The sequence below is a fragment of the Pipistrellus kuhlii genome, unplaced genomic scaffold (assembly GCF_014108245.1).
Source record: "Pipistrellus kuhlii isolate mPipKuh1 unplaced genomic scaffold, mPipKuh1.p scaffold_m20_p_97, whole genome shotgun sequence".
NCBI classification, from domain to species: Eukaryota; Metazoa; Chordata; class Mammalia; order Chiroptera; family Vespertilionidae; genus Pipistrellus; species Pipistrellus kuhlii.
This window is the reverse complement of record NW_023425603.1, coordinates 575953-601280: the sequence shown is the minus strand read 5'-3', so window position 1 is coordinate 601280 and position 25328 is coordinate 575953. Positions and strand designations below refer to the sequence as shown.

General features: G+C 61.2%; 1 protein-coding gene across 5 annotated transcripts in view; it reads right to left on the bottom strand.

The window, feature by feature from the left end:
* Positions 1–2488: 2488 nt before the first annotated feature.
* Positions 2489–25328, bottom strand: part of TRAF3 (TNF receptor associated factor 3) — an 81065-nt gene continuing 58225 nt past the window's right edge. For 3 of the 5 annotated variants that reach the window (XM_045578361.1, XM_036429020.2, XM_036429019.2), the window contains 8 exons: positions 23584–23688; positions 22896–23063; positions 17973–18053; positions 15836–15910; positions 14070–14162; positions 11451–11591; positions 7447–7621; positions 2489–6664 (listed from right to left, as the gene is read on the bottom strand). In XM_045578361.1, coding sequence (XP_045434317.1) covers positions 6093–6664; positions 7447–7621; positions 11451–11591; positions 14070–14162; positions 15836–15910; positions 17973–18053; positions 22896–23063; positions 23584–23688 — 1410 coding nt within the window. In that variant the 3' untranslated portion in view covers positions 2489–6092. The remainder of the gene's footprint in view (positions 6665–7446; positions 7622–11450; positions 11592–14069; positions 14163–15835; positions 15911–17972; positions 18054–22895; positions 23064–23583; positions 23689–25328) is intronic. The other 2 variants (XM_036429021.2, XM_036429022.2) reach the window with 2 other exon arrangements.

Sequence of the window (25328 nt, the reverse complement as noted above, 5' to 3'; positions counted from 1 at the left end):
GGCCTCCCTTCCTCCCTGCAGGCCCCTCGCCCTCCTGCAGCCTGGGCCTCACCCCTGCGCTCCCACGTGGGGTGGAGCCGGGCGGGGCACGCACTCGGAGCGGCACCGGCACTCACTCGCCCCTGCACTTTGTCCTGGGACAGGGGGGGTGGGGTGGGGGGACCAGCGGGCGGGGCCCAGTCTGGAGTTAGAGGGGCTCACAGGAAGCTCCATCCTTTGCCTCCACCAGGAACAGGGGGCTGTTTGGGGGTCACCTGTGTTTTGTCCTTTGTCTTACCTCTCCCTGGGAAGGAGATGGTGCTATTGATTGGGACTGTACCCCAATAAACTGCTGTCGCCCCGCCTCCTCCCACCACCCACTTCGGGTGCTCAGGGCAGGGCCTGGAGGCCGGGAACTTCACCCTGGGCCCAGCCCTGCACCCCCCAAATGCCCGCCCTGCAAGGCGGGGGACGGAGTGGAGGACATGGCCCCCTGGAGCTCTGAGGGCTGGGACAGGGGGACCCGGGGACCTGGACTCTGCCCACTCTGGCCCTGGGCAGGCCTCTCCCAGAGAGACCGTGCTGTCTAGAGAGGGCAGGGAGACCAGCTGGGCAGGCACAGGAGGCTTCCTGGAAGAGGCGGCATGTCACCGCCCATGGAGGCGGGCACAGCTGGGGCACAGGTGGAGGGTGGAGGGTGGAAGGAGGTGGAGGCAGGGTCTTGGCAGCAGAGGCTGCAGGGAGGGCCTGATGGAAGGTGGCCCAACATGGAGCCCACGCCAGGCCAGCCGCCAGCCCCGCTGCCCAGGCTGCAGAGGGTCCCCCCAGCGAGCCGATGCGAAGATGTGCGCAACGAACACCTGGCCGGGCGCTCCGTGCCGACCCGCAGATCCACGTGCACACCGCTTCCTCGGGTGGCGTGGGGAACGGCCACGCCCCAAAGAGTTTCTCCCAGTAGCCAGGCCCCAGCAGCTGCTTCAGGCACGGTCGGATCCAGGCTCCTGGGCTGTCTCTGTCTTGCAATCCGGGCTTGACCGCCCTCGTGCTGGTTCCGTGTGCTCAGCCTTCTCCATGGGCAGGGAGGCTGGCCCACTGCCTGGCTGGCCCAGTGCGGGGCGGGGGCGGGGCGGGGGCGGGGGCGGAGCGGGGGGGCTCAGCAAGGTCTGTACCAGCCACGTGGCCCAGGTTGCCGTCCTCTGATTGGCCATCACAGCCCCTCCCCCGGGCCATGGCATCACCCCCTTCCTGCCCTCTCCTTTCTCTGTTCTCCGTCTACGAGGACAGATCGGACCAAGTCAATTCCCCAGCTGTCCCCCCACCGCTGTCCCTGATGGAGTGGCCACACATGGGCCCCCTGGAGAGCCACTGTCCCAAACCCAGTGCCAAGTCCACGGCCCGAAGCCAAGGCCCGAGCTGGTGAGCGGCCGGGAGCCGCAGCTGCTGACTGTCCCGTGGCCTCAGAGCAACCAACCTGGAGGCGCAAGGACAGGGCCAGCTTCCGCCGGGGGCGCGGGAAACCCCGGGACACGGCAGTGGCCCCGGGTGGGCTCCGGCCACCAGGTGTCGCTCGGTGTCCGTCCTGGTGTGGTCAAGGCTGAGTGGGACCCAGGCCTCAGGCCCTGCCCAGGAGGGTGGATGGAACATAAGGGGTGTGTGGGCTTGGGACCCCTCGACAGGATCAGGAGGGTTGTGCCCCTTCTCCGAGCAGCTCCTGGTGGGGTGGCCTCTGGGGCCCTCCATTCCTGGGCCCCCTTCCTGCTGGGGGTGGAGGCTGATGGCCCCTCCCAGGCGAGGCCCCACTTGGGGATGTGGATGAGGGTGAGCAGCTGCAGCGGGGACCCTGGAGGGGCGGGCGGCTCCGGGGGCCTTAGTTCCCGGCTGGGGGCAGCCCCCATACTCGACAATTTGGGAAGCTCGAGACAGATGCAGGCTCCTGCAGGGTCACACACCTGTACACACACACACACACACACACACGTCACCTAGAGAAATGGGACATGGGCTCTGTGGGCGCCGAGCTGGGGTGGGGTGTGTAGGCGCAGAGACAACACTAACCCCCCCTGGAGGTAAGGCTGGGTGCTTTCTAACAGCCACTCGGTCTCAAGGGAAGGCGGGCACTGCCCTCTGCCTGGCAGGAGACTGAGCGGTCTGGACTCCCACAGCTGAGGGCACTGGGGCAGGACCAGACCTGGGCCGCTGGGCCTCGCGAGGGGAGGGGCTGCTTGCTCTGGTCCAGGCACAGGCCTGAGCGCGGCTGCTGGTGCGGGGCCCAGCCCTGGGCTCCAGGTCGGAGCCATCACTTGCACGGACAGCCAGGGGGCAGTCAGGGGCCGCGGGCTACTCAGCCTGCAGGGTCGGGGCAAAGTGAGCACCAGGACCCTGTTCTCAGAAGTTAAGACGCTCCCGGTGGTGACAGGCGGGCCCACGCCCCACAAGCCCCGCCCGGCCCCGCCCGGGGCCGCGCCAGGCGGCCGCTCCGACGCCTGAGACAGGGCGATGGAGAAACGAGTCCTTCGTCAGGTTTATTGTCCTCTAATGACAGGTTAGCATCTCAGGTTTGCATTCTATCCTCGTACAAACGTCAGTTATCAGCATCAGGAACACAAAGACATCGCAAGACCTCCAAACACAAATAAATACTAAATAAAACCACAGCAAGATACAGTGAACAAAACAGAAAACATGATAATGCTATGAGAAAACCAGGCATGGTACGGACTCAGATGGTTATTGCCGAGCGATCATCACACGGCCTTGTTTCTTAGAAGAGCTGGAACACGGACGGAACCACTGGTCGTCACTCTGCGGCCGGGCTGCCTCGGTGAGAGTGGCCTTCTTTGGTGTGTCCGGCGGGAACTGGAGAGGCTCCGCTTCCTCAGAGCGGCTCCCGCAGAGAAGGCGCAGGGAGCCGGGCGGGCCGTTTAAGGGACCGAGTTCTAAGCGCCCGCGGCGGTGGCAGGGGCAGCAGACCGGCGCCCGCCTCAGCGCTGGGCGAGGGCACAGGACATGGACATGCGGCAGCGGAGAATGAAACGCAAGCACAGCTCGGCGCCCAGGCAGCAATGATGCTCCCACGATGTCTCTGGGCCCCGCCCCCCCCATCGGGCCAGCTCCCTGGGGACCAGCAGCGCTGCCTGGACACAGGGGTGACCAGGCCACCTGCCCACACTGGCCTCCTCTGGCCGCCACATCCCCCTTTACAGAAACCACAACTACCAGGCCGGCCGGCGGGAGACAGTGCCGTGGTCATGGCTGAGGAGCTTTGGGGAGCAGACCCACCCCGTCACCAGCGCTCACACATGCAGACGGGGCCCCTGGAGCCCCAGGAGGCCAGTCCAGCCCCAGCAGAGGGCGCTTTGGGGCCAGGCTGGAGTGCCTGCCCCGGGGAGATAGCGGGGGAGCCGGCTGGGCTGTGCCGGCCTCACCCTGTGCTGCAGGACGGGCTGTGGGCCTGACCCCGGGGTGCAAGGGGGGGGTCCTGCCAATCTCCCCACATCCGGACCGACCAGGGATGACCCACCTGGGGGCCCCGCTGTTTAGGGGTCTGTCCAGACCCCCTTTCTTCTGCTGACGATGCCCCTTGGCTACAGGTTGCTGGGCCGGCCGTGGGGGACCCGACATCGCCCAGAAAGAGCGGGCACTGCCTTGGGCCTGGGCCCTGCGCTGTGATGGGAACTCGGGGCAGGAAGGGGTGCGGGGGTCACCGGGCAGGAGGCGCTGCGGCCAAAGCTCCTGCCGTTCCCACGTGGGGCTTGGAGGGGGCCCTGGGGCCGGGCAGCAGCCGCCAGGGTGCCCGATGCCCCTCAGGTCCCGGCAGCGCCCCTCTCCCGTCAGGTCAGAACGCCCCCAGGCTCTGCCGGCAGCGTGGCCCCGGGCACGAGGGCGGCTCAGAAACGCGCCCGACAGCAGCCTGCCGGGCGAGGAGCAGGGCCGCCGAGCGGGGTCTGCGCCTCCAGTGCAGGGAGCGCACCCCTCCTCGTCGCCGGGACAGTGGGGGCCGCGAGGGGCTGGCAGCAGGCGGCTGCCCCATCAGCATACGCAGGGGAGACGGCGCACAGCATGGGCCACGGAGAGCCCTCGCCATGCCGGCCTCTTCCCAGCCACGTCCTCGGGGCTCGGAGGCGGGGGCCATGGTCTCCCCCAGGGCACCCCCCCGGGCGGTGCTTCCCAGCAGCCCATCCATCCCAACAGCTCTCCACGGGGAGGAGGGAAAGGACATTCTTGGTTTTTCTTTTTGGCCGGACCAAAGGTGCTTATTCTAAACTGGTTGGTGAAGTGGAAGCCCAGGAGTCTGCAGGGAACCCCTGACCGGGAGCCGCCGGAGGCCAGGCAGGAAGTCCCTCCTCTGCGGGGCCCAGCCTCGCCTCCCAGCGCCTGGGAGTGGAGGAGGGAGACGAGGCGGAGCGTTTAACTGGGGCCTGGCAGGTGCTGGGAACCCAAGAGGTCACGTACGGACGCCCGGACCGGTGTGCGCGGGAGGGGCTTCCAGCGGCACCGGGAAGGCACACCCAGGCAGCGGCAGCACCAGAGACACGCGGCCCGCCCGGCCCAGCCGCCCGCGCAGCCGTGGGCCGGGCGGCAGGCAGTCTGAGCGCGGCCGTCGGCGGGTCGAGGGGCGGCTTTCGGATGAGCGGCACGCAGGCGGTGGGTCGCGCTGGTGGGGCCTGGGAAGCACCCGTCACGTGTAGCACCCGTCAGTTAGCACCCGTGAGCGTGCTGCATAGCGGAGGGGAGGCAGGGCTCGGCTGCTCATCACAGTTGGACCATTGAGAGAAGGTAAACAGTGAGTCGAGAAAATGCCGGTGGGGCGGGCGCAGGCCGGGCCCAGGGCCCCCAGGCCACCCTCCCGCAGGCAGTGGTCCCGGAGGCCAGGGGTCGGCCTGGCAGGCCCCAGAACGGTGGTCTCTGGAATGCTCGAGGGCTCACCTTTGGGCCGGGAGACTTGGGGTCTGTGACAATCAGGGGTGACTGAGCAGGGGGGCCCAGAGCCGGTCACTCCCTAGAATCACAGAGCACACAGAGCCTGGGTGGGGAAGCAGCGTGCACGGTAAGGCACAGGTACAGTATGCCACCACCTCTACGCAAAGATGTCACTTCGGAGGCCGGGACAGACGCAGCGGAATGACAATGGAGGGACCCCTGCCTGGCTGCCTTCAGCGCACGTCGCCTGCTCACCCGGTGCTGGACGCCAGGGCGGCGCTGTCGGCGATCAGACCATCGGAACTCGTGGGCACAATGTAAAGCCTGCAGGACTTTGTTCAGAACTCCGAAGTTCAACTAATGCCCTATTTTAGGGTGAAAACAATTATAAATCTGAAATGATGCACAGCATCCATGAGCAATTTCCTTTCGTAATAATTTGAAGTAGTGTCATCGACTACGACAGATATTGAAGGTTTACATTTCTAACGAGAAATAACACAGATTGAATATTCTCTTCCTATCACAAGTGATAACCAGTGTTGGATAGTTTACATTTTCTTCCAAGAAATATAAGTCTATCAACATCAATAAAATAAAATGTCTGCAGTAACCATTATCTTAGAGCTTTAAATTAAAAAATGATTCTGAATTTAGAGACTTCCAGACAAGACCGAGGTGGCTTCAGGGTCTTCTGAAAACAAATCAGTAAAACAGAGACCAGTGAGGCCTGAAAAATGGACAATATGCTGTATTTGAAACAAGATTGCACTCTTGAGGTTTAGAACGAATATATCAGAACTGCATTATTATTTCATAAACTCTTCTTTTACTTAACATGCTGACATGTCCAGCTAGCCCCAGGCGTGTATGCATGTGGTGGGTGTGTCTTTGTGTGTTCACGTTTCAGGAAGAAAACGTTTCTTAGCCTATATGTTTTCCGCCTTAATGAATGAGACCTTTGAAAATGGAAGTGGAGCCTTCTCCGACAGCAGTGCTGCTCGCTGCAGGATGAGAATGCTTCGGTGAAGCGGTCTAGTCTACAGAGAGCGTCCCGCCGGCTCCTCCGCCGGCCGCAGCCGCTCCTGCGCTTCCTGCTCCACCGGGTCCTCACCGAGCCTCAGCCAGGACCCCGGTGGAGACAGCGGTTCCAACCCCGAGGAGATGCCTTCTGCTCACCCCGCGCGCGGCCGTCAGGGGTCAGGCAGGTCCGAAGTATCCACTATGACTTTGATAAAGATGGTGTCGTCTTTGATATACGTCCCGTTCTCCAGCACAGTCTGCGCCACGAACACCGGGCAGCCCGAGGCGATGTTCATCTCCCCGGTGGGCTTCTTGAAGCTGCTGCTGTTGGGGTCCGGCTTGAACGCGTCCCCCAGGTGGCGCCGCGAGGAGCCCTGGTCCATGAGCATGAGCGTCACCTTCTGCTTGAAGGGCCAGGGCAGCAGCGCGTCGTACTCGCCGCGCATGATGACGAAGAAGAGCGACAGGTGCGTGCCCTTGCCCATGCCGTCGCCGTTCAGGTAGACCCGGGCGCACATCTTGTAGCCGAAGTAGCCGGTGTAGAAGGGCTGGCTGTACAGGGACAGCGTCTTGCCCATGACCGCCTCCTGCTTCCGCCGCTTGTAGTCGCGGATCTTCCAGATGAGCACGCCGTTGTAGCTGGCCGTCTCCAGCACCTGGAAGCGCAGGTCCATGTCGGCCAGGCGGATGTCGTGGACGCTCAGCATCTGGTCGTGCCGGCTCAGCTGGGACTCCAGCAGGCCTGGCGGCGGACAGGGCGGACAGAGCGTGAGGCCGTCAGCGTCAGGAAGGGAGAGGCCGACCCTCACCAGTGTCTGCCCTAAACGCGGAGCACCGCCGAGGTCCTGGCGGGCGGAGGACCGGCGCCGCACAGCGGTCCCGACCCAGGCTGGACCCCACGCACCCACGGGCACCGCCTGGGTCCCGGGGCCCCTCCGCAGCACCCGCGACAGGGAGCTGCTGGGAGGCTCGGGAGCGTCTGCGCCGAGTTCCGGTGGCTTCTCTCCCACCGCATGGCCCCGGGCAGCTTAGTCCAACCTCACGCTCCTCTCTCCACCGGTCATTTCCCACCAACACTCCGAACGCCCATCCAGGCCCCAGAGCTCTGACATGTGGGCCTCACCCCCTTCGCCCCCCCTCGCCTGCCGTCACCTCCTGCTCCAGGGGTGTCATGAGCACCTGCCCGCTGGCCCTGCCCTCCCCCGGGCACCTGCCCGCTGGCCCTGCCCTCCCCCGGGCACCTGCCCGCTGGCCCTGCCCTCCCCCGGGCACCTGCCCGCTGGCCCTGCCCTCGCCTGGAGGGGACGAGTCTGCGGGACCCATTTCTTTCAGCCAAAGGCACCTCAGCAGGCCTGCTGCCTGGCACCGGCTGCACCGTAACCGGGGCGTCCTGGGCCCACGTGACGGGACCGCCTACCCCTCACGTGAGCCACTAGGCTTACCAGGGCGGCAGGAGTCTGCGAAGGGTGCCGCCCCGGTCCCTCAGACACGCCCGCCCGCCCGCCCGCCCGCCGGCCGGCTCACCGGTGTTGCGGGCCGCCTGCCCCGAGCTTTTGTCCACGCTCTCCAGCTCGGTCACCCGGTTCTGCAGGGACTCCACGCTGCTCTTCATGCTGTCCGCTTCCTCCCAGTTCTGCCGGAAGGGGCGGATCTCCTTGTCCAGCTCTTTCAGTTTCTCTGCTTGGCTGTCGATTACTCGCTTCCAAACCAAAAGCATCAAGAGGCAAACACGGTTAGCACTCTCTGGGAACGCTCTGGAGCCATCAGCGGGGCCAACGTGGCCTCCCCCCGGCTGCCTGGGCCCAGGGCTGGGGTAATGGAGGCGGGTGTGTGTGTGTGTGTGTGTGTGCGCGCGCGCGCGCGCGCGCGTGCTCCCTGCTCAGCGCCCATGCCCTCCAGGGCACAGACACCACACTGCTGGTCCGCACACACTACCGACGCGAGGCCTGACTTTATGCTGTTTTAACTTAAACATTGTTTTTATTGATTTCAGAGAAGGGAGAGAGAGAGAGAAACATCAAGGATGAGAGAGTCATTGATCGGCTGCCTCCTGCACCCCCCATTGGGGATCAAGCCCACAACCTGGGCCTGTGCCGGAGTGGGAACTGCACCGTGACTCCTGGTCCGGAGGCCAATGCTCACCCACGGAGCCCGGTGGCCGGCTCTGCTGTTTTAGATGTTTTAATTCAGAGGATCCAGAAGCCCTTTCCTCCCAGAAGCACAGACATTCACATCCCTGCGGGACTGAAGAGCGAGACCGCCGCCAGCTAAAGGACTGGCCTGCCACTGCCGGGCCAGGCCGGGGCCTAGAGTTTTCACTGCTAAAAAGAATTTGCATCCTGAGACACAGCTCCTGGAGGCTGGGCAATGTGCCCCATTAAACTGGGCGGGGGGGCAGGGGCCAAGTTCACTTCCCCTTTTGAGAGCCTATTTTTAAACACTGAGTTTCAGCACCTTTGGGGCTGGTACTAACCCTGAAGGGACAAACATGGCTTACTTCTTTGGGGTAAAAGCAGTGCTGTTCTCCCTCTTCTTCCCAGGAAGGCTGGGAGGGGCTGGTGTTAAAAGGAAAGATGGTCCCGCCAGAGGACACCTCTCCCATGCGGGCCCGTGTTCCACTCTGAGGCGGTGTCTGGGGTGCGTTTCGGGCACAGCCCCCCTCACACTACGAGCATCACACCCGGTGCCTCACGGCTTGCGCTCTCCCTGCCGGGTGACGGCTGCTCCCAGGGCTGCCCAGCCCTGCCCTGGTGGCCGAGGAGCGGAGCGGCCCGGACACGCCCACATGCGTGACTCGTGGAGCCTCCTGCACACCCCCCCCCCCCTGCCCCGGGAGGTGCCTGGGACAGCAGCCTGCGGGCACGTGGCACAAGGACAGGCTGTGGTGTCTGACAATGAGCTCCCGGTCGGACAGCCAGGCCCCGGCTCCGGAACACGGGCCTGCTCACAGCGAGCTCAGCCCAGTTCTGCGTGAGGAGTGCCACACAGCGGCAACGGCCTCTCATGGCTGCTGTACGCACAGCACCGCCTGAAGCAGGGCCGGTCCAGGCCGCGCTTTCTCGGGAAAGCCAGCAGGCGGCTCCTTCGGCTGCGTGTTTCCCTGAGGAAACCCTCGGGGCGGCCGGGGCGGATGACGCGCCGCACACCGCGGGGTAAGGAGCGAGGGCTGCTGCGGCACACCGGCTCCCGGCCCCGCCACTGCCAGAGCCGTGGTCCTCCCAGGCGCTTCCCATGAAGGAAAAGGCCCCGTAGAAGCCCCTGCCGGCCTGACGGCTCCCGTCCGGGGAGCCCCTGCTCAGATGCCCGTGCCTTCGGCTCAGGGCCCCGGGGGCGGAGCGGGAAGGGGACCACACGGACCGCGACACCCGCCATCGCGGGACTGGGCCCGAGGCGGGGGCTGCGGGGCAGTGGAAGGGTGGGGCCGGCAGGCTTCCTGGAGGAGGTGGCACTGACACCTGGCCACCGAGGTGTCTGACAGCAGCCTGTCAGGAAAGGTGGGCGGGCAGCGACCCATGTCTGCTGGGGACACGTGGCCGGCCATTGAGCATCTCTGGCCACAGCACAGCGCGTAAGGCACACTTCTTGGGGCGGCTGGGAGGGGGCTGGCTGAGGAAGGAAGTAGCGGCAGGTGCGGGCGGCGCCGGGCTCGGCTCGAGGGGCCTGCAGGACGGACAGGAAGCGCCGGCTGACAGGCACGTCTGGCGCACCCCGGGGCTCAGAGGACCCACGTCTGCTGAGCCGGACAGGACCCCTCTCCCTCCGGGCACCCCCTCCGCTGGGTTCCCGGTGGACCGCTGGGAGCCCCGTGCGGACACAGCCTGTCCCCGCCCTCCGGAGGACACCACTGAGCCACCCTCCCTCCGGTCACTGCGCGGCCGCCGCTGTGCGCCGCACCTCGCCCCGCAGGGGTCCGCCTGGCTTAGAGCGCGGGCTTATGGATCGCAGCAGTTTTAAAATGTAACGCACAGTGGGACGATTAAGCTCTACAGAAAAGGACGTTAAGTTCCAGCTTTTCTCACCGGAAGAGGAGGAAGCGAATGCAGAGGACCTGGAGGTTTCTACGAGGGCGACCATGACCTCATCGTCAGATCCCCACGTCTTGGTTACCCATGAGCCACTCCTGGCACCCTTCCTACGTGGCTGGCATGTTAATGAGTGGTACCTCCTCAGCCTTTCCATGCGCTCCTGAGCCCAGGCCCAATAGAGCAGCTCACCACAATGGCTCGTCCTGAGCCCCAGGCCGGTGAGGTCCCTGGCCAGGTGGGTCAATGGTTAGAGCACTGGTCTGTGCACAGGAGGATCTCCAGTTCCATACCCACGTCAAGGGTATGTACCTAGCTTGCAGGTTGGATCCTCAGGTCAGGGCAAATGCGGGAGACAACCAATCAATGTGTTTCTCTCACATCAATGTTTCTCTCTCTTCCCGCATACCCCCACTTGCACTCTCTAAAAATATCCTTGGGTGAAGATGAAAAAACGACACCAGGGACTTTCCGCAGGGGCTTGTGGTGGTTTACGTGACGCAGTACTTTCTGGCTCTTCACTCTAGTAACCTGCACCTTTCCTAACACAGGCCAGCACGTCGGCGCGTCTCTCCCCCCTCTGACAAGCACAGCGCAGTGCGGACAGAGCTGGCGCCGCGGTCCCTGTGCAGCGCTGAGGCGGCGAGAGGCACTCCCCGCGCCCGTGCGGAGCCCGGGCCCCCCGGGCGAGGCCGGGAGACGGCGCTGGGCACCGGAGCGTCTGCCGGGCACTGGTGTCCGTGACGACCCGCTGACGGGCCTGGGAGGCTGAGCAGCAGGCGAGGATCATCACTCTGACCAGGCCCAGCGCTCTGGGCCCACGGGGAAATTCACTTCACTTCACACGTCACCACGATGGACAAGAAAGCCTCAATAGTAAAAAACTAACTGTGTCACCGGCTGGAGTCTGGCCGCAACCCCAGCAGCCAAAGGCACAGAGAGGGATGGTGTTTGCTCTCCGGAGAGGAGGGAGGAGCCTGCCTGGGCCGCTGGCCGGGAGCAAGGGGAGGTGCCTCCCGGGGCAATCCGGAGACCTGTCCTGGGGCCCGCCCCCACCTCCGCCCTCCGCCCTCCGCCCTCCGCCCCCCGCCCCCCGCCCCCCGCCCTCAGCCCGCCGCCCTCCGCCCCCCGCCCCCCACTCTCAGCCCTCCGCCCCCCGCCCCCCACTCTCTGGCCCCTACCCCCCGCCCCCCACTCTCTGCCCTCCGCCCTCCGCCCTCCGCCCCCCCCCCCCCCCGCCCCCCGCTCCACACTCTCCGCCCTCCGTCCCCCCCCCCCCCCCCCGCCCTCCGCCCTCCGCCCCCCGCCCCCCGCCCTCCGCCCTCAGCCCTCCGCCATCTGCCCCCCCCGCCCCTCTCTCCGCCCCCCGCCCCCCGCCCCCGCCCCCCGCCCTCCGCCCTCCGCCCTCCGCCCTCCGCGCCCCGCCATCTGCCCCCCGCCCCCCCCTCCGCCCCCCGCCCTCCGCCCTCTGCCTCCCGCCCTCGCCCAGCCAGGTGAGCCTCTTACCTGTAAGTGCAGTATTTTGGATTCATTATTTCGCAGCATTTCCTTTTGTCTCTCGATTTCAATTTCAAAGCTGCATATCTGGTTGTGTAAACTCTGTATGCTCTTGTTCTTCTCCACACTTTCATTCTGCAGCAAGGACACCTGGAAGGGAGGTCCCCGTAAGCGAACCAATGCGATTCACACGAACAGCAGTCCGCTCCCAGTGCCGGGCCCAGGAGGGATTCCGAGAGACACCCCCCCAGGCCCTCTCCCCTGCCCCCGGGATGTGCACGCGGCTGTGCGGCCCGGCCTCAGAACCAACGAGATGCTCTGAAGCTTTTGCTGAGAATTAATAACAAACCTCTTACCAGAGAGGCTTTCACACTCCGGCCGGAAACACATTCCGACATGCACCCACTCGTCACGCGTGTGTGAGCGCACACGTAAGAGCGGGCATCACAGGACCCTCCCCCACACCAGCCCGCCCTTCCCCCTGTGTCTATGTCACACCCACAGGTGTGGAGGGGGTGGCGGAGCTCCAGGCGGCCTCACAGGAGCTTTCTGTGGCTGGACCGAGTGTGAGGAGCAGCCTCTGCGCCGGGCCCCCTCCATTCCCGCCCAGGGCGGCCAGAGGCTCCAGTGCCCGCCCGCCCGCCCGGGGCCCTGTAAGGAGGCCCGTCACCTCCGGGCCGGTGAGGAGCAAGGCGGGGGGGGGAGGGGGAGGAGCAGGGGCTGGGGGCCCTTGGACGGACAGACCCCGGAGCAGCACCAAGAGCCCACTCCCGGCGCCTGCGCCGACCCAGTGCTCACAGAGGGAGCCCTCCGGGCGGGAGGCCACAGGGTCCCAGCCTGAGCCGCTGGACAGCGCCGCCCCGGTCAGGCAGACAGCGCCGTAACTCCTGCCGCTGGAGAAGCCAGTTCTTCTAGTGGCGAGAGTGCCTTTAAGTGAATGAGAATTGGAGAGACTAAAGCTCTGAGGTCTATGCCTATAATTTTTTTTTTAATTCCTCACCTAAAGGTGTTTTTCCACTGACTTTCAGAGAGTGGAAGAGACAGGGAAAGGCAGAGAGAAACATCGATATCCACTGGTTGCCTCCTGCACGCACCCTGACAGAGCCCGGCAGGAGAGGAGCCTGCAGCAGAGGTACGTGTCCTGGACTGGAATCGCACCCGAGCCGACACTAGCCACTGAACCAAACCGGCCAGGGCAAGACCCTAATTTTTAAAAAGGCAGAAACTGTGCTCGCCTCGGCAGCACATACACTGAAAAGGCAGAAACAGAGTAGTCTTCGAAGAAAGGCTTCTAGGAAAACCACTGAGAACAGAGCGCAGACACCACGGCTGACAGGACACCATGTGTGACTCAGACGTCCACTGCGCGTCCAACGGCCCCCTTCTCGCGTGCGTGTGCCTCTCCAGCGGGCACCTCCGCTGAAGCACGCTGCATTCGGGTACGGGGACATGCAAGCGCCTGGATCTAACTGACACGGCATTCGGGCCTCAGACAGGCTGCCGGCTGCTCGCCCACTCAGGACCTCCGCTGTGCTCTCCGTGCGAGTGCGCTGGCGCCAGTTCTCACTTTGTAATAACCCGCAGCGAGTGGTCCCCGGACAACGCCATCTACTCTCAGAGTTCTCTCCTTCTCCTCGGAAAGAAGGCCTGCCAGGTGGCATGCCATGGACCAGCTCCCAGGAAGGGGCTGCTAACAGCCCAGCCCACACCCAGTCCCTGGAAGGGCAGCAGGGCGAGTCCCTTTGGGGAAGGGGCCTGCTCGGTGCCCCAGCTCCCACAGTGCCACACACTTGTGGTGTGGGGGAGGGTCCTGTGATGCCCGCTCTTATGTGTGCGCTCACACACGCATGACGAGTGGGTGCATGTCGGAATGTGTTTCTGGCCGGACTGTGAAAGCCTCTCTGTGACATGGAGATGCCTTCCCTGTCTGGGGCTGGCACCCGTTCTCTAAGAGCCAGAGGGCAGGATGGGAGCTGTGTGGCCTATGATGTCCCAGCTGCTCCACTTGGCTGCAGCCATAGCCAGTGTGGGAATGAACAAGCCTGGCGCCCAATTTGACTTCATTTACAGGAGAGGAAGGTCTGCATGTGTGGTAGTCCCTGTTCAGAGCAATCTACACTAATAAAAAAGATGCAAATTGACCGTACCTTTGCAACACCCACCAGCCAATCAAGAGTGAATATGCAAATTAACACAACAAAGCTGGCAGGTTAATTTGCATACATGGGCCCTGAGCAACCAAGGGTGGAGTAGGACGCAGGCATTCTGTACCATCCAAGCCACTCCGGGCCTCTGGGCAGTGTGAGAAGGCAGAAAGGTGGCCCCGGGGCCAGAGCAAAGACGGGGCCAGCAGCCAGGGGAAGAAAGGCCTATTCTTGCATGAATCTTCATGCATCGGGCCTCTAGTGCTAAGATAACCACACTTGGTTTTTAAAAAGCTCGGCACATGTGCTTGCAATAAAAAAAGAAAAAAAAAATGCCAACACCTTCATTTATAAAAGACTGTGAGGAGAGGTTACTTGGCCATCTCTGGGCGCTGGTTCACCCTCAAACAGCTAATCCCTGTGACCAAGGTCTCTCCTCGAAGTGGAGGAAACCTCGGAGGAGCAGCAGCGTGCGGTGTCCTACCTTCTTCTCCAGGGAGCTGCTCCACTCCTTCAGCAGATTCACGTGCTGCACCGCGGAGCTGGCCTCGTGTGCCTTGATCTGCTGGTTCGTCCCCTGCAGAACAAAGTGCGGGCATTAGCCCTCGCCTCAGGAGCGCAGAGCCCGGAGACAGCCCGACGGAAGGCAGCCTGAGCGGGAAGGGGAGCCTAGCTCCTGGGGTGTGACTGATTCCGGGCGTGCGGGACGCAGCTCTGCAGTTGTACAGGGACCCAGGCTCACGGCTTCGCTCCTAAGCTGCTCTCACCAAGTGCCTTCTCGGCTGTTTCATACTTACAACGTCAAGAAATTGAATTTCAGACATCATTTCCTTCCTTTAGAAATTTTTTCATTAAAATATAAATGGGTTTGGACAGCTTTGGTTATGGCTAGATATTGATACAGTAATCTAGTGAACATGTAATCAGACTAGGGTTCTGACTAATTCACCAAAACATTAACTCATCATGGCATTCACTGTACTGGGAAATGGAGTGCTCACTGTTCTAAGGCTGCTTAGGAAGTTACATATAAACATAAAATAAACCATCTACAGAGTACATAAGATGCAGACCATCTCAGTAACAAGGTCAGCAAATAGTACTTCCATATTTAAGGAAATAATTGGCATGAAAATATAATTTGTTTTGATACTGGAATATTAAGAAGCCACAGGAAGCATTTTAATGATCTCCAAAACATATACTCTGTACAGAGAATATTCCTATGTATATGTTGACATAAGTGTTGCTATATGTCAACATATACATACACAGACACAGAATGAAAGGTACTACACATGACATCACAGTGGCGACTGGGGCAGAGAGAACCTAAAGTCCTCTTCATGCTCCAGGCTTCACTTCCTGAGAAAATACTAGTACACCAAGGACAACTCGGTACTAACTTCGTAACGATGTGTGGCTCATACATAAAATTAAATAAAATACTTTAATAGTAATAGATATTGTCTTTTCATAGTTTTACTATTAAGATACACATTTCAATAGAAACTCAGTTCAAATTCACTAGCAATCTCAGGTGTTAAAAAAAAACAGCCCGGCCAGTGTGGCTCAGTGATTGAGCACCAACTTATGAACCAGGAGGCCATGTTCAATTCCCGGTCAGGACACAGGCCCGTGTTGCAGGCTTGATCCCCAGTGAGGGGCGTGCAGGAGGCAGCTGATCAACGATTCTCTCACCACTGATATTTCTCTTTCCTTTGCCCTTCCTCTCTGAAATCAATAAAAACATATATATTTATATTATATATACACACACACTTAAAAAAACAAGTCAGAAACAGGTTTGTCATTGCCCAGGTATGGCAATGACGGACATGTCCTTTCCACGCTGCTGTCCCAGGAAGTGTGACTTATATGCAAAATGCACTTATGGATACACGTGTGTGTGGCCCATACCACAGTGCCCCGGTGCGTACACTGCTCACACCAGCCGGCCGCATACTTACTCATACGCGCTACTGCCAACATCGCAGCCCGTCTGGCTGCAAACCACCCGCCACCAGGCTGCGCGACCTTCTCGCTCGCTGGTTTCAGACGGGAGCATCCTGACTTCCTCTTGGCACAGGTGCCGACCTTAGCTCTCAAAACCCCACCGTCACCCGCAACAGGGCGATCCGGTTCCATGCAAAGATGCCAAGCCCACAAGTGGCACGTTACAGTTCATGTAATAACTGGCTCCCATGGCAGAATGTCAGCAACTGGGAAGGACAGATGTCGGATACTGACCTGAAAAACGCAGCCATAGCGCTTAAAACTACAGGTGCTGGGGGCATTGACACACTCTGACAAGTGGGCACTCAACTGCAACGGAAAGAGACGTGAGTTTGGCACGAACGTTCGCATGGAAATGCTCAAACAGGTTAGAGGCACAGGAGCACCCAGGCTGCACCGTCACGGATGGCGGTTACAGCCGCGGGTGCGTCCCACCACGGCTCCCAGACTCCTCGGCAGTGAGCTCACGTATCGTCACGTGTGTACACAGATACACCAATATACGGAAATACGTTCACTGTAGCGTTGCTTAAACTCGAGTTTTCGTTAGGATTGTTGGAAACGTGACTGCCGTCTGCAGTGCCAGAGATAAGAGAGGAAGAAACGTGAACTGAGATGCACATTTAAAGACTGTAAACGAAAACTGCATGAAACACAAAAAAGGAAAGCACCCGGGATGCAGCCGGGCACACGCCTCATGTACACACACGAATGCACTTCCCAAGGAGCCCGCACGCGCTGGCCGGAGTCTGAACTGTCACCTCTGCTGACGGGGGAGGGCCTGGGAGAGGACGGCCATGGAGCTGCAGGCCGGCAACTCGTCCGCACAGACCGCCCACACCTGCGCGGCCCCCGGGCAGGGCGCGCTGGGCGCTGGGCTGACGCTGTGGGAGGACAGCCTCCTTGTGCTGGGAAATGCGTCCTCCCCGGCAAACTCGGGAAGACCTTTATGGGAACAGCGGCACGTGTCTGACGTGGGCCAGGGCCGCACCCCCAGCGCCCGTGGGGGTCCCTCTGCAGGACCAAGCAGGCCCCTCCCTGTAGGCCAGCACTTGGGGCAGAGAGGAAAGTGGCCACAGGACTGCTTTGAGGGCCACCGAGGGGGTGACCGGCGGGACCTGACCGGCCATGGCAAACTTTGCAGGTCTCTGAGCGGGGCAACGCGGGGCAGGCGGCAGCCCAGCACATCGGAGGCTCCTCTGACCCCAGCCTGGAGTCAGGCCTGCCCCGAGGCAGCGCCTAGAAGGTCCACCACAGGCTGGCAGAGCGCAGCCTGGGCAACTTCAACTTGAGAAGGAGCTGCCGGCAGCCGCTGCTGCTGGGGTTGGGGCCTGAGTCTCACGGATGGGCAGGGCGCCGCTGGACATCCAGGCCACACTTCTTCCTAAATGGCCTTATGATGGTCCCTCTGAGCCTCACAGGACTGGAGGCTCTTTGAAACGGAGGCGAGAACAATCTATACGCCAATAACACCTTTCACCGGAAACTCAAGATAAATGCCGGTTTTTTTGAAATAAAAATAACTCACAGACAAAATGGAGGCTGCGTTCGTCCCTAAGTCAGAGAGCCCCGAGTGAGTAAAAATTCAGCGGAGTGTATAAAAGCCTGAAGTCACTTCACAGCACAGACTGGCACGCTCACTCTGACGGCAGCGCCCCGCGGAGTGTGTGCCCGCTGCTCAGAGGGGCACGCTCCGGGCCAGGGCCCCGCCACCCAGGCCTGCCTTCGTCCGCAGTCAGCTTGTGCAGGACGCAACGTGAGTGAGAGCGGCTCTTGGGGTCCTCGCACCCCTCGTCTCCCACTCATGGGGAAGGACTGGAGGCATCCAGCGGTGAATTCCAGCTGGCCAAAGCGGCTGGGGGCTTCTCAGAGCAGAGCTCCCAGGACTAAGGGGACGCCCTCAGTGAGCCCAATGGCAGTCCAGTGGTACCCAAGGGCTCAGGTCAGGACCGGGTGCAGAGACGTGAAGACCTCGGCGTTTCCATGCGAAGACAGACAGCGGGGAAGGCGCCTGCCAGGGCCCCGGAACGCAGCCGCCAGCCGGTGCCCCGCCTCCCACGCCAGCCGCACGGGCACAGCGAGCGCGGCCCAAGAGGCTCGGCAGCGTCTCTGAGGTCACCCTACAGCACTTCCTGCTTCCCTGCTTTAAAGCAGCGTCTCCTGTGCTCGCACTGGCGCAGTCCGTTTTCCCATGGTAACCACACTTCGCCCTGCACGCTCTGCGGCCTTTACCCGCTTGCTTCTGAACCCTGACTCCCAGGAGCAGCGGGAGCTTTCCTATTGTGATCTCAAACCCAGGTCTCCCGAGGGACGGGGAAGGCGTCCACGGCTCCTGTCCTCCCAGGCCCTGGCCAGGCCGCGGCGCCCTTACCTCGCTCCTCAGGAGGGTCTGGACCCTGCACTTGTGCGGGCAGGACACCACCACGCAGGGACAGTCCGTGTCTTCGTGTTTCTGCAGGAGGAAAGCAAGGTGTCGTCAGCTTCGAAACATGGATCGTCCCAGCCCCACGCGGCCCACCGGAGGCCTGGCGCCCGGAGAAGCCCTCACGCTGACGGAGTGTTGGAAGGTGCGGCCCCGTCCGAGCTGCAGCCCTCGGAGCAGTGCGCGCTCCGGGCGGCGCCTGTGCAGCAGCAGAGAGGGCGGTGAGGGCGGGCTGTCGGGGCCGGGTTTCGTCTGGCTTCTCAGTTTGGAGTCTGGAAATGATGCTTCTCAAGTGCCTGAACAGCCAGACCCCGAGTCCCTCAATCACTGCCCTGAAATCTCACTGAGATTGTCTTCAGTGTCTGGGAAAGAGCCCTCCTCTCGGGATGGCACCTCCTCCGGGTGGCACGCAGGGGCCTGAGTGATGGGGACTGACCAGCTCGGTCTGCAGGCACCAGACAGGTGACAGCGCCCGAGAGGGGAGGGGGAACTGTGCTCAGCACGGCGCCAGGGGCCAGGCCGGGACACTCCCAGCTCCTCGTCCCAGCTTCTCTCCGGCCTCCCACAGGCTGCAGAGCTGTGAGGGGGCCTGGCCAGGCGCTGGCTCTGACTGGGCCGGTGTGGGGCGGAGGACAGGGTGGCCATGGGGGTGAGTGAGCGAGCGGGGATGCTCCCCTCCGGGGCCTGGAGCTAGCCCCGCAGTGCGCTTTCCCACGTGCTTTTAAGGCCTGTCTCCAGGGGCCTGCAGCCAGCGGTGACCTTCGGCACACGCTGCTCTGCTGCTGGGCCAGGTCCCAAGGTCCGGGGGCCAGTCCACACTGCTGGAGCTCACTGGAGGGCCCGGGACCGCAGGCCTCCGGAGGCACCGGCTGCGGCTTCCCCCCGCCTGCCCGTGTGCAGCCTCCTGCGTGCCCAGGGAAACCGGACAGGTGCCCCTCCCTGCAGAGGCGGGGTGGCGGGCGCTGTGAAGGAGGAGTCAGCCTGGGCCTCAGAGCTCACCAGGCACTGCTCTGCCTCCTCACCAGCCTGCCCATCCCCTCCTCACGCACAGGCCAGCCAGGAGGAACGCTGGGGTGCAAACAGAGGGGAGGGAGGACAGGAGGGACCAGAGGGAGAAGTGGGGTGGGAGCAGTGTCCGGCCGCAGGCCAGGCAGTCCATGCCTCTGCATTGCGTCTCTGCAGATCTGTGCATGGTGCCTGAGGTCAGAGGTCAGGAAGCAGGCTGTGCAGGCATTACAGGCAGAGGCTCTTTCAATGGGACTTGGACAGACAGGGCCGCGTCCCCTCTAACCCTGCACACCCTGTCACCGCGGGGCAGCACCTGCCTCGTCAGTCCCACCCAACTTCCCAAAGGCCGACAGGGACGGGGACGGCGCCCGGTGCTTCTCTGACAGGCGTGGCCAGCGGCTTTCACGGGGGTCGTTCACGTCCCTGTGACTCGCCTGCCTCTCCCCACGCCCGCCCACCGGAGCCTCAGAGCTGGGCTCACCGGGAACGGGTCTGCGTGGATCAGGGAGGCCCCCGCGAGGAGAGGACGGGCGGCAGGAAGATGGCCACAAGGACACGGGCCAGACCCCAGCCTCGTGGCTGTGGCCGCACTCAGGAGCGCCGGGGCGGGGGGCTGGGCTCCCCGGAGCCTTCGGAGGAGTGCGGCCTGCCATCCCTGGTTTGGGTTTCCAGCTCCAGGACTGTTTTAAAACACTTGTCATAGCAGCCACAACACACCCATCAGAAAGCTGCTCATGGCCTGGTGCGAGAACGTAGCGCACGGATGGCATCAGCCTGAGGAGTGAGTGGGACTGGGACACTCACATGGAGCAGCCATGCCACCTGCGCTGCAGCAGGACCAGCCTGGCCTCACCTTCTGGGTGCTCCTGGCCTCTCCCTGCCTCCCCACAGTCACCCCAACCTCTGACCTCCGCTTCTCCTCCCTTTGCTCAGAAAGCTTCCTTACACTCGTAACTGAGCCAGACAAGACACTGCTTTGTTTTGATTGCGTTTGAATGTCATCAAAACAGACTTCTGCCCTGGGAGCTGCCAGGCTCACCGGCACTGCATGCGGTGCGGGCCTCACCGCTCACAGGTGTGTGATGCTGCGTCACACAGGGGCCGCCATGCCCTGTGCCCTCCTGCCCCACAGCGCCGGCTCTGCGCGGCCATCGCTGGCGCTGCACGCAGCCGCCCCTCCCGGGGAGAGGAGGGTCACTCACCGGGCACAGGGATGTTCGCCAACCTGTCTTCCACCGCGGCTGTGCCTACAGGCCCTCCCGCTAAACACCGTTCTCCGGGGAAGTGAGACCTATGGAACTGACTTCTCACAAAGTCTAACACAACCAACCGATATCCGACGTTTCTAGACTAAATGTAAGATCATGCTACATGCAGCCCCGCTGACATAACATTGACACTGGCTCCAACACAGAAGAGAGATTCCCGAGAGAAGTAACGGTCCGAGTGCCAGCGCTTCCCAACCTGCGTCTCAGCAGCACGGGCGCGGGGACCACACCGGCCCCGGGGGACGAGGCTTAGGGAGCAAGACAGGGAGTCGGCCACGCCAGCAGGGGACAGGTGTGCGAGGAAGCCAGGGCACCGGCCTGTGCATGAGTGGGGACCGCGCGTTACAGGCACTGGCATGGAAGCACATGCCTTAACATACTCTGACATGTCTGCATCATTAAAACAGCTGATCACCAGAGCGCAGTGAGATTCCTGAGTGTTTCCTGGCACAGCGCATGCCCCAAACTAGCTAACTATCTTTCTGTGCCTCTCACCTGTTTGCCGCTGACAAATTTAAGACCCAGATCAAACCGAAACCGGTTTGGCTCAGTGGATAGAGTGTTGGCCTGGGGACTGAAAGGTCCTAGGTTCGAGTCCGGTCAAGGGCATGTACGTTGGCTGCCGGCACATCCCCAGTAGGGGGTGTGCAAGAGGCAGCTGATCGGTGATTCTCTTTCATCAATGTTTCTAACTCTCTATCCCTCTCTCTTCCTCTCTGTAAAAAATCAATAAAATATATTTTTTTTAAAAAAGACCCAGATCAAACCAAATGCCACCTGTGTACCGAGGCCAGCACGGCCCCCAGGGCACCAAGCCGGCCTCCTCGGAGCGCTGGTCCCGCTGCAGGGCAGCGAGGGGAGGGAACAGACACAGCGTGTGCACACACCGCGTGCGCCCGAGAGCCACTCGCCGGGCCCAACAGGCACTCCACGTTATTTTAACTCCAGGCCCTCATGCTGTCTGCAGCTCACACTCTACAAATCCTCATGCAAATGCAAATTAATTCCTGGATTCTATTCTGCAAACAGGTAACTGGTTCTCGCAAGAAGCACAGGGCGTGTCTGACAGCAACCTGCCCCGCGGGCAGGACTGGAGCTGCGTGCACCTGGGGCACGCAGGGTGTGCTCGGCCACGGCCGAGACATGGCTCCTCTCACAGGGCAGCCCAGCCCTCCCACCTCCTCCCGCCTGGGAGCGTCTACAGAATCAGGGACAGGCTTCCCAATGGCAGAAAGCCACAGGCATGAGAAAGGTACACATCAGGCAAACATGGAGATTATAAAGATTTTGTACCAAAAACAAAGACTTTTCCCGGATTCTGGTCAGTGAGTGCCTCAGAGCACCCACCAGGATGCGGCTGCGCCCTGCACCCAGCGGCCCCTCTCCGTGGCCTCATCTGATGACCCCAGTCATCGCCTGCCTCACCTGGCAGTCAGCTCCCGCCCCTCCTACCTGCCCTGCCCTCCCCGGGATCCCCCTCCAGACCTGACGCAGCCTCTGTCTGCGGACCGCTCCCGTCTCAGAGGCCTGCGAGCACCGTGTGCCCATCGGACGTGGGCTCTCCGGTCACACCCACCCATGGCTGCAAGGCCAGCTGCTCACACCTCTGGAGCCTGGACCACCCCTTGCCCCTCGCCCCCGAGCCTGTAATGCCCCACGGGCCCCACTTCGGCAGGCCCTCCGGCTCAGCCGGATGCTCCAGCTATAAACGCGGGCGTCACACTCTATACAGAGCTATCAGCTCATCCCGTTGGTTCTACCTTCAAAACCACCCCAGAACCCCGCCCCCTCCCTGCTCTACCAGTCCAGGCCAACATGGTGCCTCCCTGCCCCTGCCCCATCCACTTGTCACCCTTGCTGGATGCACAGGGCAGGGAATGTAATGTCACCCCAGCTCCCGGCGGCCCCCTGACCCTCGGCACCTCGACCTCGTTCAGTTCTGGGCGTGCGCTGGCCTCACAGCTCCCGAGTCCACTCCAAGCCGGTTCCAGCTCAGCTGGACCCCCTCTGCCCCCTCTGCTCGCCGCTGTGTCTGAGGGCAGTGCATGCTCCGATTCCCTGATGCAGCTCACCGCTCCCCACGGCCCCCCTCGGACCACCCACCGCGTGTTCCCCAAGGGACTGTCCGGTCCCAGGACAACGCCTGCGCACAGCTGGTACTTCGTTCACCAAGCGGACCCATGCTGAGGGCGCCACATACGGGCTGTTTTCAAAGTCTGCCCTCATCTGCAACACCCGCCCTGGAACCTGCAGACAGAAGGTCTGACTAACTCGCGCACGGCACTGAACTGGCCAAACACCCGAGGTCGGAGAAGACAGCCCGCACCTCTGCAGGACAGACGGCAGTGCTTCCCACACACAGGGGGCAAGCCATCGGCGATCTGGACGACTCGTCTTCGCAGGCAACCCACGTGGCAGTCAGCCCCGGCGACGAACACGTGAATCACAGAAATGAAAGTGAGTGAAACAAACGGAGCTTAACTCTGAAATGAAGCCAGATGGAGACTGCTATCTGCGCCCGGCTTTTCTCTGTTCCTGTTGGAACGGTCACTTAAACGCTATTCTGGGCAGACGCGGGGGAACGCGAACACTGCACCTGCAGGGTGATCATCGGGACCTGGCTCCTGCAGTGGCTGCACGTGGCCTCGCGGTATTTGCAAGTCTTCTCCACGTGGTCGCGCAGGTCTTTCCTCAGGACCCTGTCCTTGCAGTCAGCACGCTCGCACGGGAGTTCTTCAAACTGGCAGTCATTCCTCAGATGCACCTGGAGACCAACAGCCCCAGTGCTCAGTCAGCAGCAAAGGCCCGGACAGCCCAGTTCAGCCCCCAGTCAGCGCCCTCAGACAGTGCCATCTGCCGCCCGGCTCTCCGGAGGGCAGAGCCACAGGCTCAGAGGCGCGAGGCCCACGCCCACTCATGGCTCCTCGAACGATACCGCTTTGAAGAATTAACTCCTCTTCCTGGATAAATACACGGTTATCTGCTAAGGACTTTGTTTTATTCCAATTCAAATATCCTTTAGGGATAAAATGATACTAATAAACACAAGAAGTTATGTGGAATTTCACAGTAAAAAAAAAAGAGGTTTTTAACGGATCTTCCAAAATTAAAATTCGATACAGATTTCTTTCTGTTCCAAATGCGGTGGCGAGTTTATACCCAGTGAGGATCCTGCTAATGGTGTCAGCAAAGGGACACGCCATGCCCACGTGGCGTGCCTGCCCTCACGTGAGGCTGGCCTCAGAAGGCGATGTCCCCCGGGCCCCAGGGCGCTGGGTACTGACCAGCAGCTGTCCCAGGGCGAGCTGCTCGGCACAGCCGCGGCCGTCGTTCCGGCAGTGGACCTGCAGTGCCAGGATCTCCCGCTTGCAGCAGTTGTCCCTGAACACCTGCGAGGGCGGGAGAGGAGGGTCAGTGGCCCAGCGCCACACGCTGCGGCTTGGGACAGCGCAGACCACTGGGTAACGGCAGGGGAGCTCCCGTACGGGGCCGCGGAGCAGGAAGGACCGCCTTCCCTTCCCAGACTACAAACAGAGGGAGAAGCTGCCCCCACTAAGACACAGTTTATTCATTTTACTTTTTAAACGTATTTTTATGTTTTCAGAGAGGAAGGAATAGAAACAGTAGTAATGAGAGAATCATGGATCGGCTGCCTCCTGCACGCCTCACACTGGGGATCGAGCCCACAACAGGGGCCTGTGCCCTGACCGGGAATTGAACCGTGACCTCCTGGTTCATAGGTCAACACTCAACCACTGGGCCACGCCGGCCGGGCAGACACAGTTAAATAGCACAACCTTGACTACTGTCCTTTGCTAGAGAAGCCAAAAGGAACCGAGTCACACTGAACAGAGGACGCTGGACTCCCTCTGACAGTCTCAGGCGGGCCCAGCAGGACCGAGTTCCCGCTGGGCTCTGGCACTCCAAGAGCCGGACCTGAAGGTGCCACCGAGCTCACCTCCGGTCACGGCTAATTGACAGCGCGTAAGAGTTAAAAATAAACTAATTTGGAGTCAGATATAATTCCTTATAAACAGGACTTTTTTATTTTATTATTTTAAAAATATATATTTTATTGATTTTTTACAGAGAGGAAAGGAGAGAGAGCGAGCTAGAAACGTCGATGAGAGAGAAACATCGACCAGCTGCCTCTTGCACACCCCCCACCGGGGATGTGCCCGCAACCAATGTACATGCCCTTGACTGGAATCGAACCTGGGACCTTTCAGTCCACAGGCCGACGCTCTACCACTGAGCCAAACTGGCTTCGGCTACAAACAGGACTTTTTAAAAAAGGTCATAATTTAAGATTCGAAAGTCAAGCAGGTATTTTTAACTGGTAAGAAGCAAGCTTCCTTTCTGTGTCGAAGTCGCTGGAAGCGTTTGAGGTTCCCGTTCCAGACCGGAGACATAAGAAGGGAGAAGGACAGCTGCAGAGCTAACACACTCAGCTGCGCTCCGGCCGCAGACCCGGGGCTGCATGCCCTTCGCCCGCGCCTGGCCTTGGTCTCCCAGGGCCTTCCCCATGAAGACCCATGGCGTGACTCATTTATGCTTCTTCAACAAAACTAACATTTTCCCTCCAGCTACCAGCGCCACTGAAAAACAGGAACTGCCCTGGCTGGGTACTCAGTGGTGAAAGCATCGGCCCACGGACTAAAGGATCTCGGGTTCGATTCCAGGGCGAGGGCATGTACCTGGGTTGCAGGTTCCATCCCCAGTCCAATCATGGCACGTGCAGGAGGCAAATACTGATGTGTCTCACATCAATATTTCTCTCTCTCCCTCTCCCTCAGTGGAAAAAAAAATCCTCAAGTAACGATTGGAAAAAAAAGGAATAATACTGAATAATGAAACGAGACACGAAGAGACCTCTCAGTCTGTAGTTTCGACTTCTTCCAGCTGCGTTGATGAGAGGCGTGTGAACAAGGTTAGCTATCATGTTATGATAAGGAGTAGAACCAGGTGATTTGTTTTTCTTGGGAATGATCCCTTCCCTGTTACCAACCAAAGTCCTTAGAAACAGGTA